This window comes from Letharia columbiana (genome assembly GCF_014066305.1).
Source record: "Letharia columbiana isolate WasteWater2 chromosome Unknown Sc0000073_s0, whole genome shotgun sequence".
Taxonomy (NCBI): Eukaryota; Fungi; Ascomycota; class Lecanoromycetes; order Lecanorales; family Parmeliaceae; genus Letharia; species Letharia columbiana.
The window spans coordinates 164,752-179,875 of record NW_023501118.1 but is presented as its reverse complement, the minus strand read 5'-3'; the positions used below and the strand labels follow the sequence as shown (position 1 = coordinate 179,875).

General features: G+C 52.3%; 6 protein-coding genes across 6 annotated transcripts; 2 read left to right on the top strand and 4 right to left on the bottom strand.

The window, feature by feature from the left end:
- Positions 1–158: 158 nt before the first annotated feature.
- HO173_012113 (uncharacterized protein) lies at positions 159–1,067 on the bottom strand (the record flags this gene model as incomplete). The annotated part of the gene is made up of 1 exon (XM_037313986.1): positions 159–1,067. One exon carries the CDS (start codon positions 1,065–1,067, stop codon positions 159–161), a length of 909 nt encoding a protein of 302 aa, XP_037159164.1.
- Positions 1,068–1,519: 452 nt separating this feature from the next.
- On the bottom strand, positions 1,520–3,198 carry HO173_012112 (uncharacterized protein; the record flags this gene model as incomplete). The annotated part of the gene is made up of 4 exons (XM_037313985.1): positions 1,520–1,737; positions 2,124–2,374; positions 2,484–2,986; positions 3,058–3,198. 4 exons carry the CDS (start codon positions 3,196–3,198, stop codon positions 1,520–1,522), a joined length of 1,113 nt encoding a protein of 370 aa, XP_037159163.1.
- A 1,968-nt stretch (positions 3,199–5,166) lies between these two features.
- On the bottom strand, positions 5,167–6,018 carry HO173_012111 (uncharacterized protein; the record flags this gene model as incomplete). Its single annotated transcript, XM_037313984.1, has 1 exon — positions 5,167–6,018. One exon carries the CDS (start codon positions 6,016–6,018, stop codon positions 5,167–5,169), a length of 852 nt encoding a protein of 283 aa, XP_037159162.1.
- A 3,137-nt stretch (positions 6,019–9,155) lies between these two features.
- On the top strand, positions 9,156–11,519 carry HO173_012110 (uncharacterized protein; the record flags this gene model as incomplete). The annotated part of the gene is made up of 2 exons (XM_037313983.1): positions 9,156–10,505; positions 11,250–11,519. The coding sequence occupies 2 exons, from the start codon at positions 9,156–9,158 to the stop codon at positions 11,517–11,519; spliced, it is 1,620 nt and encodes a 539-aa protein (XP_037159161.1).
- Positions 11,520–12,127: 608 nt separating this feature from the next.
- HO173_012109 (uncharacterized protein) lies at positions 12,128–13,079 on the bottom strand (the record flags this gene model as incomplete). The annotated part of the gene is made up of 5 exons (XM_037313982.1): positions 12,128–12,205; positions 12,263–12,453; positions 12,520–12,635; positions 12,689–12,918; positions 12,969–13,079. The coding sequence occupies 5 exons, from the start codon at positions 13,077–13,079 to the stop codon at positions 12,128–12,130; spliced, it is 726 nt and encodes a 241-aa protein (XP_037159160.1).
- A 1,384-nt stretch (positions 13,080–14,463) lies between these two features.
- Positions 14,464–15,124, top strand: HO173_012108 (uncharacterized protein; the record flags this gene model as incomplete). The annotated part of the gene is made up of 2 exons (XM_037313981.1): positions 14,464–14,750; positions 14,872–15,124. The coding sequence occupies 2 exons, from the start codon at positions 14,464–14,466 to the stop codon at positions 15,122–15,124; spliced, it is 540 nt and encodes a 179-aa protein (XP_037159159.1).

Here is a 15,124-nt window from a genome sequence, read left to right as displayed (position 1 = left end):
GAAAGCCAATTGTTGAAATTTGCTAGTCTACACGCAGCTACCTTGCAGATTCCGGGAGAACCGCCGCGATCCTCCGTGGCTGTCAAGGCTCTCCTGCGCTCTTCATCCATTCTTATCCGTGCAAGCTAGCAGGAAAACCGTTGCACCACCTGGATTGCCTACCACGACAACCACATCCTTCGCGTCTTGCCAACCTGACCCCATGAAGAGAGCTTATACAGCTGGTCGGGGGCTTTCCGCTCGCGGATCAGAGGTAGCATGTCCGCCAGACTGACCCCTTTCCCGGACCCTTTGACTTCCAAGCAAAATTCATGAACCCTGAACTGCCAGAAGAAGAGTTCTCCACAGTTGGGACATCGATGGTTGAGTGGGGACTGGTACAGGTCTTGTCGCAGAGAGCCGAGGCGTGTGATCAGATCATTCCAGTGTTGGGCAGAGATCGGGGACTTGGGCAGTCGACGGGACCAGAGATCCCCCTCCAGGGCACCAAGCTGGAAGCTGATGCGTAGCTCGGTTCGATGCTCGTTGGGGCAATAGTACATCAGCCATCGCAACGCTTCCATCATCTGCTCAAACTCGAGGAGGTTTAACGAAGCCAACTTGTCGTAGGGTAGTGGATCGGTCGGTAAGCTTGCGAGCGTGTGGATGCGGTACCAAGCTCGCAGGAATGATTTGCGCTGGGCTTCGGTCAAGCTGCTGGGACCTGGAGTCTGAACAGAAAGGCGTGCGATCATCTGAGTTTCGTAGTGTCGCAAGGCCAGGCATGCAATCTCTGCATTTCCACAGAACTGCTTGGTGAGGTTGATGGCCAGCAGATCCGTGTCTCGGATCTGCTCGGAGCTAGTGGCGTCCGGTGGCTGAGCTTTGACATAGTCGAAGGCTTGATCATAGCACGGAATCGTGCGGACGAGGACGGCATAGCAGATCGAAGGCGAGTGTGTCTTCCAGATCGAACGGAATCTGCGGGACGTGCTGCTCAGTGCGGTAGCTGTTGCGAAGCTGTCGGTGGACTTGAATATCTGGGCGAGGAGTTCGGTGGGTATCGCTGGCAGTGAGCTCGTAGACATGTCTGAGTTGAGTGAACATTGGCTGGAATAGATCTGATGTGGAAGTGTCAGTCTTTCGATCAAGAAAATATGACTCGGGATTTCACCGGATCAATTGTGTTGCCAATTTCTGCTCAGCCGAAATGTCGGCCGGTGCTCTCAAGATAAGCATTGATGCTGTTGAGTAAGTTTGACCAAGTTTCACCCAATGAATATTCGAACCTGATGGGGCGTGAAAAAGACAAAGGCTCGGTTTCTCCCTAGCGCAGTCTTGAGTGAGTGGAAAAGAGAAGGATAAGAATACGACAAGCCATAATCTACAGAACTCAATTACAACACGCGACTCCGATCTTCAAGCTCACTACCTCGCCACAGAAGCATGGCAATGAAGGCTTAAATATCTGCTAACTTTTCTACTAGGTCATACACGCCGGCTAGATGAGCGTCCACCTCTTTCCAACCTCAGGTCAACATCATGCCTCCATGATCTCTGTCCCCCCATGACACCTTCTCCATCTCGGCAACTTCTTCGCGAGACATCGATGTTGCATACCGCGCCCGATAGAAAAAGCTGGCCTCAGCTTCCCAGCACCTCGATCGTCCAAATCCCCACAACCACCCCCACCGAAAGCATTCCTCCACTGACCCTGCGCCTCTTCGCCCAGCTCGGTCGCCAAGTATCTGATCTCGGCTGGACTGTCAGCTCACCTTCCTCTAACTTTGCAAACGTCCTTTGCCTGGGCGAAGGCGGCGAAGAAGAAGAAGCTTTTTCACTGGGGCGTGTTGGGGTCGATCATGGGGGTAGACCCTTGAGGTAACAGGAACGGTAACGGCGGAGATAGGTTCAGAGGATATTATGAGGCCTAGAGGGAACGGTTTCGATGGGCTAGAGGAAGTTCACAGGTCATTGCTTTTGCATTCTTCACCCACAGCCCAAGCTGTCGCGGCGTATCTTCAAAGCACGAGATACGTTATGTATCACTGCTTCCTCCCCTCCCCTCCCCTCCATCAATCTGAGTCACGAGCCTTCCACATGCTTCAAACGACGGCCCGGCTGTTGCGTGCGACCAGTCTCACTTTCTGGTCTTCCCACACCTGGTGTGCTTGTCTGACGTCGAAGGAAGTCCCGAAATCCCGGCCAATACTCGATACACGCCTCATTTCCTTCTATCCTACTGGAACTGCGTGATCGTATCGTGCTGCGTGCTCCTCGTTCCTGCCGCTGATGAAGTCTTTGGGACCTCGCATTGAGCAGAGAATGCCGCGGGACGCCGCTCGAGTGGGCACAAATCCCACGCATAGGTTCTGCCGGTAGGAATCGGTAGGTCCTAAAGGCCCGATCGGGTTAGAGACTATCGTTGCGACAGGTGTTGGTGGGAGGCTTTTTTCTTCGTCTATGATGACGGGTTCTCCGGACGAAGGGTAGGTCACGCATACCTTGTCGCCTTACCACCACGGCACCGCGTCTGACGAGGAGGTTTAATCTTGTGCTTGCTCGGAACCTCCATGAGAATGTCTTCGCTGACGTTGTGTTTGCTTGTCCAGTCTCGATCGTAGGGCCGTCCCTCTGCTGACGAAAAGATTTCGTGTATCCAAGCATCCGTATCGATGATCCCTAGGCTGGAATTGGGACTTGGCTTGGGGTAAAGGGCGGCTGATGGGCCGAGGACTGGAGTCGATGTGTTGACAGAGATGGGAGCTGTTCTGCTCGGAATAGGAGCGGAGGAGTGTGGTGGGATAGAAGCATTGGAAGTCAATGAATGTGTCTGCGCATCGTTCGTGAGGTCATCATCGGGAGTAGTGGAGGAAGTCAAGGTAGTAGTGTCAGAGGGCCGATCTGCTAGGACAGTCCACGAAGGAGTCAATGGAGCTCCGGTCCTATCGAAGACTTGATGCAGATTGCTAGGACGCGCCCATCGTCCTGGCGGAAAAGAGGTTGTCTATTACCATGCATACTACTATCAGAGAACGCCCTTTGTGCAAACTCGGGTGGGATCTTACTGCATTAAACGCTTTCACTTCGAGCAGAACTCCCGGTGAGACGACCAGAGCTGTCAGCTTCGTCGGAGTCTGGTAGGGAAGAATCAAGCTCGGCTACCGACGCCTGAGAGCTCTGGAGAATCAAAAGGTCCGCACGGAGCGTCCACTCCATGCGGCTTGCAGTTCCGCAAGGCCGGTGGCACCACGGGCGACGAGGATAACCTTAGCTGTGTTCGCTTATGTCCAGGTGGGCACCTTCTTTAAGTTGTTGAACAGCGTGTGGTAAGTACATGTTTATTCAACTTCGCGATATTGTTGTAAACGTAGTCGGTCGCGTCTGGCGGGAATGATTGATCGGTCACTTGATGATGAGATGTTGAGGTGTGTGAGGCAGTTTTAGAAACGTCAGGATTGATCCGCGTCACACATGGAAAAACAATCGATCACGAACGTGACGGTTCCCCTGCGTTCTGAGGCGGTCTGGTCACTCTCAACATTTCGAGAATCGTCGACCTCACCCGTACCAGAAAGACGAGACTGGTCCGCCCCTTTTGATAACCAGGTCCTTGCGTACTTGCGTTGCTCTCGTGGTACTAGTACTCGGCATCATCAGCATCTGGAACAGAAGGCCGCTCGGTTGGTTGGTTCTTGGTATTCAGATCTGGTGGCGTTTAGGCTGCTCTCAAGATACGGAGAATCATCACCGTCATCTGCATTCTGGCAGAGAAGAGAGAGATCCGGATGTGAAGGCCGTAGAGTCATCCCTCACAGTGGCATCGAGCGCGTCGAGCGTACTGGCATCCGGTAGAAACGAGCGATCAGGGACGTCTTTATCCTTATCAGGTTTTTGAGTGGGTTTAGTCGTCTCCGTTCTGGTGCGCCTCTTGATCTTTGATTTGATGAAAATAGAAGATGTTGTAAAGAATGGATGTGATGTGCGTGTTGCGGTCGGACTGTCAAGATTTTGTGCGAACGGTCACAATGATCGACTGCTAATGATATTGGGAATAGCATTGGGATTCTGTTTGGAAGAAAGGATTCCTACGAGGTATCTCACATACTTGTCTTCTGCAAAGCAGTAGTACTCCATATCCTTTCTTATCTTCTCCAGAAGTCAGGGATTTATATGTTGTATTGCTTCTCCTTGTCGTGCCGAGCGTGCTAGGTTAATCTTACACATAATCTCTTAATGCTCTACAAGAGTCTCTCATCTCTTTGCTCATGAGGCAATAGGCCTTGCAGCGGCCTACATAATTTTACCTACTAACCCACAGCACCGGAGTCGCCTCACTGCCCCTCTTCACAGGCAGTCAATTGCTCTGGAGGGAAGCATCTTTGGTGGGAATACCCCTATCTTGTCTACAGGTTCCACCTCTACACCGAGTCTCATCTTTCCATCATTCAAACATCCTCTACTTGTTCTCTACAAGTTTAAGCAACCACGCGTGCTATCATCCACTCCTTGCTCGTTGCTAGCAGCACGTTGAACCCTAATTGTTTCCGCCCTGGTACGTGTCATATCAAACGCCTTCCTTCCGCCATTGGAGACTCCATTCAACATCCATCGTCCTCGCGCCGGTAACTGAGTGTGAGTGATAGCTTGCCCTTTCACCCAGATCGCGCACAGAACCTAACATTTAGATATCTGGCATGGGTACGATATCAGAAATATTGATCAAAGGTCATGAAGAGAGGCGACATTTCGCAGGTAAAAGCGTTGAGTCTCGCAACGTAACGGATAGGCAGGTTGTCGACTAAGAATGATAAGATGAGGAGAAGAGAGAATGGCAGTTGAAGGCGTTGGGCTTCAATGTTTGTACGTCGAGTTTGGGCTTCGTACCCAAGAGAGACCTGGAAAAGGGCCACAAGTTGAAGGTTGAACAGGGTATGATCCTCCTCATCGATGTAATTTTGGCATCGGTCCAGATTTAATATGATCTAGGAATTAGTATTAAGACTGCTAGGGTGGAATTTTACCCTAAAGCAGTATTCAGAATCAGATCGACTATCATACGGCACATCGACTTGAGAGAGCCGAAATTAGCTATCATTTTGACTACCCATACCACCTCAATACTCAGTACTCTGTTCCAAGACATGTAAAGAGAAAGTGCCCGCCTTCCCAAGGTCTTGCACACTATTACGACGTTCCGCCTTGCAGGTCCAGTCTAGCAGCAGGTGTTACATAGAGCCCGTCGGAATATACCGCAGACAAAGGTGAAACGGCGACAGCAATTCCAGCACACCTTACTTTCCGAGCCAGTATAGCTCCCTCGCGCTTTTTGACCCCAGGCGTCAGGATCCAACTCAACACGAAGTTGGCAAGTGGGCCGATGGAGAAGAATGCTAAAGTAGCTAAAGCAAAAGCATTCCCCCAAAACCCCCCGAAAAACGCCTTCATTTCATCGTCGCTCTTCTTTTTCCTAGCCGCTGCGTCTGCCGCTATTGCTTTCTCAGTCTTCGCTATGTGTTCCTCGGTCTTCCTTATATGGGCTGCGTTCCATCGAGGTTGGCGACTCTGCTTATCTGCTTGCAAGCCTTGCCTCCAAGCCGTCAGAGCTTGCTTGAGACGATCCGCGCGCCATTCTTTGTTGGGGTTGTATTTGAGTCGGAATCCGATGCACGCTGCCATCATGACGTCGCGTTGTTGTGGTGTCAATCGTGGCAGAGCATCTTTCGCGTCGAAGCGCAGTTCATCTTCCCATCTGCGCATGTATCGTATGAGTTCATTGGAAGGCTGACTTCTTCTGTACAGCTCCCAGTGGGCGGGGAAGCGTGATGTGGCGGCATTGAATGTGGCCGCCGAGTACGTATAGCAACGATGGAACTCAAGCGCTCGAGGTATCCCGCAAATTTGGAAGCGGAACGACGAGGAGGGTAGTAACGTTTGACGAGGTATTTTAGATCGTGAAAAGAGATCTTGATATGAGCGGACCTGTTGGCTGAAGATTGACCTTGATGTCATTCGCAGAGACACAGGACGAGAAAGCATGGTGCTTGTGGGCGTACTCAACTAACCATTTATGCGTACGACAACATATCTTAATCAAAGGAGGGGGACGGCAGGGCAGGAGCAGCGCGTCACAGCAGGAGAAAAAGAGTTGGATACTTGGCCTTATCCTTTGAGGTTCAGATCTGTGTCATTAGCGCGCAGAGCTGAGCCCGACAGGCTGGCACCTACTATCGCATGTCTCAGAAAAGATTCCATATGCAGCTCGCTCAATCAGGTTCGTAACGTAAAGAGTTCACTGCCGTCTCCCGAAGCAACAAGCAAGCCAGCCTTCAGAAGGGACAAACAAGGAACTGTCTTTTTAAGAGACCGTCGCGAATCTATTCTTTGACATACGAACACCGATGCATATCCATATTGCTTGAGAAGTAATGTAGGGGTGCTCGCGACGCCTGCAAGGGAGTCTTGGTGTGACGCTAGAATTTTCCTGTCCGAGACTAGCTCCATTGATCCGCCCTGAGCAAGAGCGATCTCTTTCTTCACAGGGACACAGTATGATCATGACAGTAGTGGTGTTTACAGATACATGTATGGAATGAATTCATGTGGTGGTGCCCCGCAAACTGAGAAGCCTGGGCGCCAAGACGGCTAAGGGCGGCTAGAGTCGGCCAGCTCTGCTGCCTGTGCTTGGCAGTCTTGCCAATTCCTCACAGCTTCAACAATCAGGCTATTCTCTACGACCCTGTTGACTGCAACTTCGAAGCGGGATCCTGGAAACCATGCGTGAAATCTCATCTCCGGGGGCTGCCTTTGTCCGTCATAAGCTACTCTACCCTCACGCCTGGCTGCAAAGAGCACCTGTCGAGCTTTGAGCTATGAAGAGCATGGGCCAGTCTTTACGAGGACGTCGAATAATCTGCAGACTATGAGCAGCAGCACATCAACGGCTTTGCGGGGGTCGAACCCTCACGCCAGCCGCGCATGCCCTCCACTGGCCCTACAAGTTTCCTCTACAACCCCGCTCCAATGACGCGTCCTCACCAAAAATGGCCCCGAATCTTGCTGTCTGCGACAATCCTCGAGCCTCACTTTCGTCCTCTCTCAAAAGCAGCCATATACCCTTCTTATATCAACAAGAAACGTGCAAGTAGTGTGGAAAAGGCTTATGCGCAGCAAGGTGCGGAAGGCAGGGTTTAAGAGGCGCGATATAACTATTTGGATGCTGGATGCCGGAAGTGGACTGAATTAATGGACCCACAAGCTAAGCGGGCGAAACAAGGAAGCTTCTGCCGGAGCTTCAGCATCTTCGTCAGCCCTGACTACTGATGCTTGCTGCGTCTCGTCCAATTGGGACCTGTTCATGTTTGAGCCCAAAGACACTAGGCTCGGGGGGCTCGACAACTTGCAGCATTCCTTGAGGGTGTCCGGGCGAACATGCCGAGTACGAGGAAAGGTTCCAGCGCATCGAGCGAGGGGAGGTATTACTGGATGCATTTCATGGAAGTACAACTAAACGTTGTTCATGGGAGTGGGGATCCTCTGTAAGGCTTAAAACTGCAGAGAGATGACAACTACGAATGGACGGATGGTCGCGTACCGTTGTTGCATACGATCCCCGACGATCCTAGGCCGTTCCTCCCTGGAAGGTCCTGGAAGGTTCGAGGCAGGTACTGTCGATCCTCTCTCAATTCGGCATCTTATGTCTCAGCCGTCCATGAATTGGGATTCTGCGTTGGATACACTCTTCGAACCACTTTCGGTATAGGTGAAGAGATTGCAACTACCTAGTCAAGGAGGCCTGACCGTCTGCAGTCTTAGGAAATATCCTCTTCTTCCCAAGTCTTCGGCCTTTCCACAAGCGACATGCGCACGGGCATGGGAACTAGTCATTAGCATGTTGGACTGGAAAGATCAGCATCGGTCAGACACGGTCAAGACTTGACGGAAGGCAGATTGTTCTGTCAGTCTTATGCTCAAGCGTCTGGCACCACTGCTGCTAGGAACAAAAACCATGTTCAACTCAAGCATAGATTCGGACTTTTAATACGATTCTAGGAGTTTATAAGACATCTAGTGATGAAACGAGGCTGAAAGGACTTTTTAAGTTGGCGCTGACAGGGCACTAGAGAGACCATTCAGTGTTAGCGCTTCCCCGCAATGTGTCCACAACGTCCGAAACGGCCGTGCTAGGAACTTCCGTGCCTCTCTTTTTGACACCGTCTTTTCAGCTTTGACATTTCGCTTCGCAGATTCGACTTCAGGGACTCAGAGATCGATCCCTGGGCCAGATGCGATTTGAATGTCCGCCCTTCGTACATCTGTATCTTCAGACCCAGCAGTATCTGCAGCTTTTCGCTGGTTATTCAATAATCCCGCTCTTTTGGTTTCCTTCGCTGTCACCTTTTGCTCTTCATTGGCACATCTCGACTTTTGTAGGAATGCTCTGGTAGATTTGGCTCTTTACTCTCCTCGTGTCAGACTAGTATAGTAAAGTAGTACATGGATGTTCGCTAGGAACATCTTCGCAAGCTCTGCCCGTCCTAGCTTATCCAGTCAATGAGCAGATCAATTACCCTGCTAACAGTTTGCTGGAAAATTAGGCGACATGGGTATCACTTGGTTCGTGGACTTATAGACGATTCTGGTACTTGTCTGTCCAGCAAATTTTAGCTTCGATTTTAGGTTACCGGTCTCTTGTTCTTCAGGCCTAAAAATTTTGACCACCTTGGATACGCTCTACAGTTCTCATGCAACACGAATATTGGATTCCACTAGCATTGAGATTAGCGAATACATCTATTGCAGTCGGGATACCGAGCTGTGAAGTACTTTATCTGGGACGGAACTTCATTCATGATTGGCTCCCGAAGCGGGGTACCAGCGCCTGTGCGCAAATAAGATCCCAACAAGTAGGGAAGGCTGGGTTCAGTGTTGAGTCTAACGAATAAGCTTGTGAACCACGCGGGTTGGAGATGAGCTGGACCGCCAATCCAGAAATTCGTACACCGCGTCAACACCAAGCAATACTATGGCGATCAGGGTAGGAGCAGATGTGCCCAGACCGTGTGCAGAATGTCGCATATATAATCTCCGACTTTCAGCTGTCGGGGAATTGGATCCTTCAAAGATCCCGAAGATCAATTTGAGTACCATCTCTATCCATTCGTTTCCTCTCCTCAATGGCTTCAATCCTAGACCAGCCTCTCATTTTAGGCGAGAACCTCTCCCTGGACCCTCTACCACAACAAGCCCCTACCGCAACATCCCCAACAGTCCTGATAGTAGGCGGAGGTGTCACCGGTCTCATCACCGCCTGGGTCCTCCTCGATCGAGGTTACCATGTCACGGTCCTTGCCTCACGCTGGGCTTCCTTCACCGACGAGCAACGGCTAACATCTCAAATCGCCGGCGCGTTGTGGGAATACCCCCCAGCAGTCTGTGGTCAGCACACTGACGCAATCTCCCTGAGCAACTCAAAGCGTTGGTGTATGGTCGCTTACAACATCTGGGATGAAATTGCCTCGGACCCTAATCGCGCGGCTATATCCGGCGTCCAGATGAAGGGCTCAAACTTTTTCTTCCCATGTCCGCTGGAGGAAGATTCCAAGCAGCTTCTAAAGATGCGCGAGATCGAGAGTAGTGGCATCCGCGGCTTTAATCGTGCCCCTAGTTTAATTCAGAGGCAGGGCATCGATCCCAGGTATGGAGCTGTAGATGCTTACGAGCACCTAGCTCCTATCATTGACACCGACCGTGCGATGGAGTGGCTCATGGTGCTCGTGCAGAGCAAAGGCGCCAAATTCGTCACCGAAACCATCCACGGCGATCTTTACGATCAAGAAGATGAACTCCGAGCGCATTTCGGAGCCGATGTCATCGTCAATGCTACCGGCCTCGCTGGCCAGGAATTGGCTGGTGATAAGACCTGTTTTCCCCTTCGCGGGGCTCTCATTCGAATCATCAACGACGGCACCGATTTCCCAAAAGTGGAGAGCTCGCTCGCAATCACTGCCGATGCCGCTCACGACAACGAAATCGTTTTCATCGTGCCACGGAACGACAACATCCTCCTCCTCGGCGGCATCGCCCAACCCCACGAGTGGAATTTGGACCTGACGCTGGACTCCCCAGAAATCCAGCGCATGCGCGCCCGCTGCGAAGCGTTCCTCCCCGGCCTCGAGTTCGCGCGGACGGACCCCGACTACCCCCTCGCGCAGGGCCTGCGTCCGGCCAGAGAGCGCAATGTCCGCGTCGAGCGCGAATTGCGCCGGCGACGCGTGATGGTCCACGGACGCGAGAGGATGGAACCGAGCCGCATTGTGCATTCCTACGGCCAGGGCGGGGCGGGCTGGAGCCTATCGTTTGGATGTGCGGCCGATGTGGCGGGGTTGGTGGAGGACGCGCTGCATAACTTGCCGGCGAGGGCGATGGCGGTGAGTGAGAGGTTGGACGTCGAGGATGTGCATGTGCAGGCGCAGCTGAACCAGAGCTGGTTGAGGGATGAGGTGGGAGGGAGGAGGGGGTTGGAGGTTAGGGCTAAGTTGTGAGCGGTGCCGATTGTTCGCTTATTTGATGTTACATTTCGGTGCTGTGCAAATGGGCTACGCCATGGAACATGTCACCTCGCGAACTCGTTCCGTCTACGTTTCATGCACTTGTTTTTCAGAGAGGGGATTATTCAGACTCTCAGATCTCTTTTCGCTTCCCACCACGTCCATCGCCCTTCATCCATCGAGCCACCTTCCGTGCTGGTGGGTTTTCCGGGGATGAAAAAGCTTCAGGATCACACTTCAACTCTTCCCTTCCCCCCACACCTTCTCCACCACCACCAACCACACTCCTCATCTAACGTTCATGTCCTGACTCATCCCCAACATTCGTAAACTCGCAAAACACATCCACATCCACCCCCTCCCCCCTCCCCCCCTCCCTCCCAGGCCCGAAATTCCCATCCTCACACAAAACATCCAACCTCGCCCGGACCCCCTGATCCGTCTCACCCCCCCCCTCCTCCTCCATCCCCATCTCCTTCCCCCCCCCCTCCACACCACCGGCACCCTTCTTCTTCTCCTTCTCCTCCTTCCCCTTCCCTCCTCCCCCACCCCCACCCCCACCCCTCCCCGCCAATCAAACAACACCCTCGTCGGCACCGCCTCCCCCTCCCTCGCCCCATACACCCCCCTCAAAACCCCTTGCCCGAACTGCCTCCCCTCCGCCTCCACGCTCTCAAAACAGCCCATCCGCGCCCCCAGACACCCGTCCAACCGTTCCAGCGCGCCGCGCATCCACTCCGCGCTCGTGGCGCCCGCGGGGGCCCGCTCGGACAGCAGCGCGGCCAGGAGGGTCGGGGAGGCGATTTCGGCGATCAGGAGGCGGGCGAGGAGGGGGGTGGTGGGAGGGGTGGGGGTGTGGTTGTAGAGGTGGGAGGGGGTGGTGTTGGTGGCGGGGGGGGGGGGGCGGCGAGGAAGGCCCAGTGGATGTCGTCGGTTGAGGTGGAGGAGGTTGAGGTGTTGTCGGTGGGGTTGTGGTGGAGGGCGATGTAAAGGAGGCGGGGGGCGGGGGTGGGTGGCGGTGAGGTGGGTGCGGTGGACATTTTTTTTCTCTTTTGGGTTGGGTTGGGTTAGGTTTGGTGTGGTGAGGTTGGTGAGGTTGGTGTTTGGGGGTTGTGGAGGGAGGGGGGAGATTTGGGGGGGTGGTATGGGTTTTGCGGTGTTGCTGAGACGATGGGACAAAACTTCGTTGACGATAAAGATGTTGTGTTGCTGGGAAATTCTTATGCGTTGAGTGGGTTTGCCTTCGGGAGTGTTTGGGTTAGATGCGAGAATAACAAGGGTGAGTACTTCAATAACGGCGAGACCACGTCAATGGTTCCGATGATAACCCAGCGCTGGATTAGTTGTGATTGTTTTGGTCGGAAAGGTTAACCCGATCACTTGAGACGACAGTTCAAGACCTGTATGCAAGCAGATATTGCTATGTTTTTAATGTGCGGGTGTCTCAGAGATTGCAAGATGATCACATAACTCAGGTCAGGTTTGCAGCTGCTACGTGCTTCAGAAGCATAAAAGCATTAGTTAGAATTATTCGCCAGTAGCACTCTCATTGAAATCTCGTCCTAGCGCTAGGCTAAGTATACTCTTCAATTCTGGCATCAGACCTCATGCTCGATATCCGCGACCCTAGGAATCTTATTCAGGCGAATCCTCGCAAAGGCGGCAACCATCTCAATCTGCAAGGCCGTTGGTAAATGAGGATAGTTTCGATGCAAGGGTGGACAAATACATACGCATTGCTGAACTACCTCAACATCTTCATGGCTTACGCCCACACGCCGCGTTCCTCGCAGATGCCACCCCGTTTCCCGCTTCAGGTTCTGGATCATGATACCCGAGAGAACTACCATTTCTGTGTCAATGTCGTCGAGGATTTGGCGGTCGGAAAGGTACAACCCATAAGTGATGTTTGCGGAGATCCAGGCTTGGAAAGCAGGATGGTCAGCAGTGGTTGTCAGGTTTGGAGGGGAAAAGGTAACGGAAGCTGTACCGAAATCTTTATGGGCGGCAAGAGAGTTGATCGTGCCGGTTCTGTTGTGCTTGTAAATTTTGTCAAGCCACGCGACCCCTCGTGCATGATTCTCAGGTCCGGATTGCCAGTTCTCTCTATAGCGAACGTCAGCGTTGGATTCACCTGCGGCCCCAAGAATATTGCAGACCGTGAGAACGAGTAATCTTTGTCTTCAGGTTTCTGCACTGCATCGATGTTAAAGATCGCCTCGAGGGGCCTGCAAACTCCAATGATAGACACGCTTTTGACAAGCGCTTCTCTTAAGCGACGAACAAGAGCTTGTCGGGCTTCGGAAGTAGCATAGTGCGGTCTTTCGACCAAGTATGCGTATAGGTTTCCCGCAAATTCGGGCTGGCCTCCTCCCGTGAGCGCAGCAATCTATGATGGCATCAGGCCGAGGCTTGAGACAGGCCGAAAAAAGTTCTTACCGCAACGAGATACCATCTTTCTGCACCCAGCGTCTTGGAGGGAAACTTCTGCTCAAGTTTTTCGAACAGGTCCTTCACTTCGTCTGCCGTAGGCTCTTCTGAAGAGCTCATTATGGTCGTGTGGTGCTTTTTGAGGGCCAAAAGTAGAGTTCTGGAGGGCCTAGGTCTTATTGAGAGCAGCGGATTGTGCGGCTGTCTCAACGTCTTTTGCAGATGTCTCAGCATTTGTCGTTGGCACCTGGGAAAGACGGTAGCAAAGTCTTTATGCAAGCTTACATCATGGAGGTCGATCTCCAAGACTGGGGTTAACGGCTTGAGGGATTCTCAGCTGAGTAACATGTCTCGTAGGAGCCACTTGGAGCGAATGGAAATTCAGCACTGGCAGCCTGGAGAAGCTTGCAATGAAAACTTCAAAACCTTTACTGTCCGTTATCTATTGAAGGCTGACCGTTGCGGTGTGAACTAGCGGTAGAAGAGGATACAGTGATTGATGGACGACGGAAGAGCGCGGGCAGAGTAGAATTCGGAATTTAGCGCTAGCTGTAACTTTTAACCTCTTTTCCAGTATTTTTTACGAACTTGCCACAGGGCTGAGCGTAAGGCTGGTGCAAAACTTGTACAACTGTTTGGCCATAAGGTACAAATGCTCGGACACGGGGAGACAGGCTGATCTTGACGCTCGCCAAGAGTTTCGCAGCGAAATTAAGCAAGTAACTCCCCTGTCTTTGCTTACAGACTTTGACTTCTGTACTGTATTTACCTGGTAATGTCGGGATTTTGAGCCCACGAGGCTACGAGCCGACCCATCCAAGGCTACTGCTATTGGCGGCTAGGTGACCGGGGTAAGGTAAGATCTTACGGACTCTCAGAGTCAAAGCGTTGATGGATCTGCCACTCAAGGACCGCTCATTCTCAGAGATGGCATTTTCGACAAGGTAATTCTTCTAGCAAGGGAGATTAGAGGATCTGAAGGCGTCTCTTTCTTTTCTAGGGAGAGCATCGAGCAAATGCATTCTTTCAACGCATGATCGAATCAGACAAAGGTACGAGTATTTCATTCGGTCATCTCAAGAGTCGAGGTTGAGATGTGAAACCTACTAAGCAGTCATCGATGGCATACGCTTGGGATTTATCCTGTTACAGAAAGACAACAGCCAAACAGAATTGAACGCATATGGGAAGATACATGTGCAGCTCAATGAGAAGAGTACATGCAACAGGATAGAGAATTCGCCGAGTCCCGCAGGAAAGGCTGCAGCTGATAGCGCCGCTGACGTGGCTAAAATCGCGCACCTGCGCAATCAGAACCATAGAGTAGCCAGACCCTGTCCTCTTCTCTCCTCAGCTCATAGCTATTGCTTATCATCTTTCGACCAGTTGGAAAGCTCAAACTGTCCTCCGTACCCTGCAGTCATCTTCTTGCACGCCCCCTTCCGCAGTGCATGCAGCTGCCAATTCATACCAACGGGCTCTACATCCTAGGATACTCCTCACAATGCGCCTCACGGCCGTAATCCTCGCAAATCTCTCCGCTTTCATCGTCTCTGCTTCCACCCTGCCCAAGACGCCTCCGGCTCCCTCCCGCCTGAACATCACAACTATCGCTGCTGCCAGCGACAAATCAACACTCGAATGCTGGCAGCTTAGCGCACCTTTTGTGCAATCGAGCCAAGCAGGTACATCTGGGGCTGTGATCGCCCAATTGGGCGAGACAGGGGCGACGAGCTATTCCTTGATACCATCGCAGTTCGATGGCGGTTTCCATAATGCCCCTGTCGTGCAGTATGCCATCCGTTCCTTCCTTACATTCCCATGCCTACACCTCTTCCGCCTTCTTCCCTTCCGATTCCCATCGGTTGTCCGAAACAACTAGAAGCTAATGAAAGTGCTCCGGATACATTAGATACGTAGCTTTCACATCGGGCCTCGCCGTCGTCTCCCTTCCAAACTCTACTCGAACAGCCACTATCCCCGGTGGCCGCAATGGATTGATCCTAGCAACGGACACAACAAATGTCAGCACGCTGGGCCACAAAACGGTGTACCCGAGCAAGGAGGTTACGGTGGGTATACAGATACCTACGAGGGATAACGAGATCCCCCTGCATACGGTGCTCCATGCGGGACCGTGTACGAGGGGGGAGATGGACCAGTGA